The 6,010-nt window shown below is 37.7% G+C and overlaps 1 protein-coding gene across 1 annotated transcript in view; it reads left to right on the top strand.

Moving 5' to 3' along the window:
• LOC103043171 (translational activator of cytochrome c oxidase 1) overlaps positions 1-5,762 on the top strand; it is a 14,974-nt gene extending 9,212 nt beyond the window's left edge. Inside the window, exon 6 of the mRNA XM_007239804.3 lies at positions 5,343-5,762. Coding sequence (XP_007239866.1) covers positions 5,343-5,552 — 210 coding nt within the window. The 3' untranslated portion in view covers positions 5,553-5,762. The remainder of the gene's footprint in view (positions 1-5,342) is intronic.
• Positions 5,763-6,010: the final 248 nt, after the last annotated feature.

Genomic DNA, 6,010 nt, shown 5'->3' with positions numbered 1-6,010 from the left:
TCTCCTCATGAAGTGCTCTGGTTCAGATGATGTTCACAGTACTGTTGCAGAGGACCCTGTCTCTGAGGGTCAAAACTCCTGTGATGAGCACCACCCCCGCCTTCTCAAACACCCAGAAAACAGCACTGAGCAACAATCAGTCAAAAGAGAAAAATCCCTCCAAAAAAAACCTTAAAAGAAAAAAAAATAATAATAAAAAAGAAATCCTGAAAGGAATTCTAACATGGTTAAAAATTGTTTAGCCTCATGAAATAACTAAAACAAAAATTATTTCCAGCCAAACGATGCTTGATATTTCTAAACTGTATAAACATTAACATTATATTGTTGTGCTCTGATGGGGACTCAAAATATAGCCAAGAATATGCAAGCAAGTTCTTCATTGCGAGAAATAGAAAACATATGGAAAGCAAAACAAAAAGCTCCATTTTTTTTTTTTTTTTTTTAAAACATCTGATGTCTCCTTGTTTAAAAGTCAGAAAGAGAGACCCAATTCACTGCAGCTCGTAATAGATACAATATTAAGTTTGTCAAATTAAAGCTTTCCAAAGAAAGTAAGATCTTTCCTTACTGGTTTCTAAAATCTACCATCCTCATTAAGAGAATCAAAAGATCAGCATAGACTGAGATACATGAGAACCACTAGAGAAATTAGATATGTGTATTCTTTAAATCTCATTCAGCTGAGACTGAGCTGAAATCAGTCTCAATAAAAAAAGAATAATAATAGAAAAGGCCTCAACCACATGAAGACAGAAGCTGTGTTCAGAATGGCTCACTCATTAACTCTTTCACTATGTAGCATTTTCTATTTACTAAATGAATTATGGAACAACCAAACAATAAACCATGTTTGTCCTGCTCTGAGGACGTCTAATACAACAGCACTGCATTGCATTATAGTATATTTTGGAATTTCTAAATTTTGTGATGCATTAGGTTTTTCATAGTGAACTATATAGGGAACAGAATGTACTGCTGCGGTTTTTAAACAGTATTGCAAAAATGGTTTTACACTATATAGTGCACTATTTCTGGAATAGGGAGCGATTCTGACACAGCCACACACACATTATATTCATCATTAGATTCGCTTATAGAATATCAGAGTTAGACAAATGTTAGAAACATACACACTTACACACAAGCACAGATACACACACACACACACACACACACCAAATGTGATAGAAGATAGCAGAGAAGAGATGTTTTGTCTATCTCTCTCACTGCTTTATTCAACACACGCAGAAACACACACACACACATTGTATCAAAAGCCTGGAATCCTCATCTCTTTTCTGTTTCAATCAGGGATGACTTTCACAATGTGGACATTTGTACATAACTCATCACTACTATTTAAACATGAAGCTGTCTCACATATTCACTAAACTGCCATCCTCCGAATTCTACAGCATTCTCCATAGAGATAATGAAACATGTTACATTGAAGAGTACCAGCATGGCTCAATATTCTGCCCTACTTTAATATATGTATATTGTGTTTATATGCTAACGATTCCAAACTTTTGAACAACACTACATAAACACACACACACACAGACATACACATATAGTCTTGGCTCATTTGATTGAAAAGAGCTGTATCATGAATTTTTGGATTAAGTTTCAATTCTTTAGTTACTTGGGATCCCATTTTGTTCTCTCATTCGATTTTAATGACTCAGAGTAATTTAGCCCCAATAATCACGTCTCACCTTCCTTCTTCTATCCCTGCTTAATACACAATCAGTACCCTGTACTATTAGTATTATTTATGCACTCCTCCCCACGGTCCCGGGACCTATTACTCTAATGACACGTCTATCAATAGAGGCCTCGCTATGACCAGGCTAGTCTTCTCTTTAACTTCAAAGATATATTTACATACATCAATAAAGGCCTCGCTATGACCAGGCTAGTCTTGTACACCGTCATGTAACTATACACTGTCCAGGGCGGAGTGCTGAAGGAAGGATGGAGGGGAGTAAATTAATTTAAGAACAATTTTTACATTTAAAATTTCCTTAATGAGTAAATTAGTTAACCTGTCACTCACCACCAATGTTTGTTGATGAGGCCTGGATTTGCGAATGGGGGGTGAGAGGCCGCACTTACCCCCGCGGTACTTGTCCTTTTCTCTGTGGAATTTTTCCCCTGCTTCTTGGGCCCAGCTGTTTTGCTGGAGAGCGTCCTCGGCAGGTGCTAGTCTCTCCCCCTCCATCGCAAGACCATGCTCATCCTGTTCGTGACGCCAAATTGTGGTGGAAAATAAATGACAGGAAGAAAGAAATATTCAGAGTCTCTGAGTCTTGATCAGAATGAGTAACAAGATTTATTGAGAAGCCACACGTAATGAATACAGAGTGAACTCCTGCCTTGCAAGAGTGCCAAGCTCTCTTTATACCCCACCCTTACTATCTTGCTTTCCCAATTATGGGCACAGTGCCACCATTGTGACACGTCAACTTCTTCTGACATGTGATATGACATAATCCCTTAGTGAGCATCTCAGGCTGGTCCTCAAAATACTGCAAGCAGGAGAGGAAGATGGCCCTGGCGCCAGGGCTTGTAGACACAACAGCTGTGACGTGCATTCCTCAACACACATACACACACACATAGACACACACTGCTGGCGCCAGATAGAGAAAACTCTCACTCAGCATTTCAGAAAAGCTCACTGAGGGTAAAATGTTCACAGTACACATTATCATCGCATAGAACAAAAAGTAATATCATTAATAGTCGTCATTGTTTATGAATCATCACACGTCATTGATTATGAATCATTTCAGTAAACACTTTCCATCACAACAGTAATTGGTAACACTTTACACTTTATAATAAGAGTACATTAATTAACAATATTACAACAGAATTTCTCAACTAATTATTAATTATATATTATTATTATTATTAAATCACTCCAAACATCATCTGTGAACAAAGGCTGAAGCCTAGGCTCCTATACACAGCTACGTAGTATATTTTTCATTAAGACTGCTAAAAAAATTGTTGACTCTAAATTTCAGTGTCAACTAAACATTTAAAGGGCATTTAAATCCCACATTCATCTGTTTCTATTGTTAAAACGAAAACAGAGAGCTTTTACATTATGTTAAGGCAGAGACTGGTCAACAGGGTGACATTTACAGGTGTGCAGATTTGAGCAGGTGAAGTATAACGTGCATTGGAACAGAAGCCGTGCTCACAGGAAGCAGAAATAATGAGGGCATGACAGAAAAAATCATTGACAAATCAACTAATCTGAAAAAATAATCTGATTATTTAGCTACCAAACTAATCTTTATTATAATGCATCATTACTTATGCACATACAGAGACAAGAGAAAGTTTCATGTTTTTTTTTTATGGAATTTCATGGTTTTCTGCATATATTTGTCATAAAATGTGATCTGGCCTTCTTCCAAGTCAAGGGGATTGACAAACATAATGTGCCTAAAATCATTTTTAAAGTATATGATATTTCAGATTTTTATTGAGCACACTCCTGCAACACTTTAAGTGGTAGTGGAAAAAGTATGTAAACCCTTGGAATCGATAGTTAGTTGGCCACTCCAAAGGATTAAAACTTTCTTAAGACATTCTGTTGTGGATTTGCTCTGGTGTTTTGGGTCATTGTCTTGTTGCTACAACCTCTACAGCACCAACTTTTGCAGAGTTGTAGCTGATGTACAGACACTCTCACATTATCCTGTAGAACACTTGGAAATTCGTCCTCTTCTAAATGATTGTAAGCTGGCCATGCCCTGATGCAGCAAAGCAGGTCCAAATCCTGATGTTCCCTTCACCATACTTTACGGTTGAGATGATGTTTTAATGGTGATATGCAATACCTTTTTCTGCAGCAAATACTTCATATCTTCGTGTCATCTGTCCACAAACATTTTGCCAGCTTGCCAAACTTTAGGCATGCAGCAGTGTTCTTTTATAGTAAGCATTGGCTTCCTCTGTGGTGTCCTGCCATAGGTGTAGTACAGACTGTAGACTCAGAGTTGTTCCTTTACCTAAGTCTGGTAGATTGTTTGCCTTTTTATTGTAGAACAGTGTATTTCTTCGAAATCACTTTATAATCCTTTCTAAGTTTATCTAAATAAACAATTTTTAATTGTTGATCCTCTAACACAGGGGTCACTAATGGGCGCACCGCAGTCCGGGTCCGGACCCAGATGTTGTCCAATGCAGACCCAAACCGATAAACTACTGAGAAGGATTTAATTCTGACCGTGTTCATTTAAAGCGGCAGAACTTTGTGAACATGTTGAAAGAGCTCCAAACGCTCTCCTCAGCCAATCAGATCTGTGCAGATGCGGGAGCGCAGAGAAACACACACACACACACACACACACACACACAGACAAAGCAGGCAGTGAGAAGCTGCAGTCGGAGAATAAATTGAGAAATTCAGATGGTGCACACCAGAAAAATAAATTGATAAATACATTTATAAAACATATTAACAGTAATGTAACCTTGCAGTGTTATTTGGAGGAATTAAAGAAAAACAACTGAGACAAGAGTGGAAAATATTCCACTTAACTCCACCTGATCAGAACTCCTCACCAAGAAAAAAAAAAACTCCCTCACTCGCAGGCGCTCTCTCTCTCTACTCCCAAAACAACCCTACCTCAAAACTACGGCAACCCCCAGAGGACAAAAAGCATTGGCAACTTCCCCCATCAGTTTTACCCACAACATAATAAAGTCTGATACAGTAATAATATTAAATAAAATAAAACTGCTGTTTTAAACAAAACTGATATTTTGGCCAAGGTTAGCAAACATTTCTTCATATATTGTATAATTTTTCATCATGACAGGCAGGCCTGAATCTAATATAAATAAAATCAAATAGAATAAATATAGCATTTTAAAACAAAGTTAAATTATTGAGGATGTTTCCATTTATTTTATGATGGGTTGATAGGTTGACAGGCTTATTTAAAACAATACATATTGTTGAAATATACTGAATAGTATGTGTAATTTGTTTTGTCTTTCAGTTGTTGATAACAAACACTGACAGAACTACTAGGCTTTTTCAGTATACAGTAAACTTTTTATCAGTCATGTTAGCTCTAGTCAACACCTGTAATCTAGCATGACTCCATGTATGCGAACACTTCTGAAATGCCTTTTGATTTGTATAATTATTTGAGGCACATTTTGTTTGTCAATACCCTTGACATTTTATGACAAATTTATGCAGAAAACCATAAAATTCCAAATCATATCAAGTGGCAAGGAAAGATATGTTGTGCCATGGTAAGACAAAACTTATTTGTAAAATTTATCCATCCTTCTCTTCTCCTCAGTTCATCTGTGACACAAGCTCTACAAAGACAGTTCAGACAGCACTGAAAGATCTTGGTGTGCACACGCTCTCCACTGGGATCGAGTACATCTCCAACCACACCACCCCTCTAGCACAGGCCCAGTTGGAGTCCACCGCTGCCCTGCTAGACACTCTCAATGACTGCCCAGACGTGGTCAGAGTTTGGGACAACGTTGTGGCCCTGGAGTGAAAAGGCAGGAGGAATATATTGATGGTGTTGACCAATCAGACTAAAGCTGAGCAGGAAATGGACCACAGATCACCAGATGTGTTGATGTGCTCGAGTTCTCCAGATATTCTGCAAGGTTGCAAGTAAAAGGCAGTGGCCTTTAGGTTGTGTGTGAATTTGTGCAAATAAAGTAATATGTATAATAAAAGATGCCTTCATGTCTTACGGTGATGCTGTTTTCTTTTTTATGTGAATCTACAAAACATAAAACAGGGATGAATGCCCCCAGGGAGGAAGCTGAACATAACAGTGGCAACAAAAACTTCTGTAAAACTCAGCTGAAGGTAAAAAACATTTGGAGGAACAAAGATTTAATCACTGTTCATGTGTACTGATACACTGCCTGGTCAAAAAAAAAGGGTCACCACGTGGATTTAACTATGCAAATAGGTATATATAAGAACCTCCCATTGGATGAT

Source organism: Astyanax mexicanus, chromosome 15, assembly GCF_023375975.1.
Source record: "Astyanax mexicanus isolate ESR-SI-001 chromosome 15, AstMex3_surface, whole genome shotgun sequence".
Classification (NCBI taxonomy): domain Eukaryota; kingdom Metazoa; phylum Chordata; class Actinopteri; order Characiformes; family Acestrorhamphidae; genus Astyanax; species Astyanax mexicanus.
The sequence above is the reverse complement of the archived record's forward strand: the minus strand, read 5'-3'. Positions and strand labels throughout refer to the sequence as shown.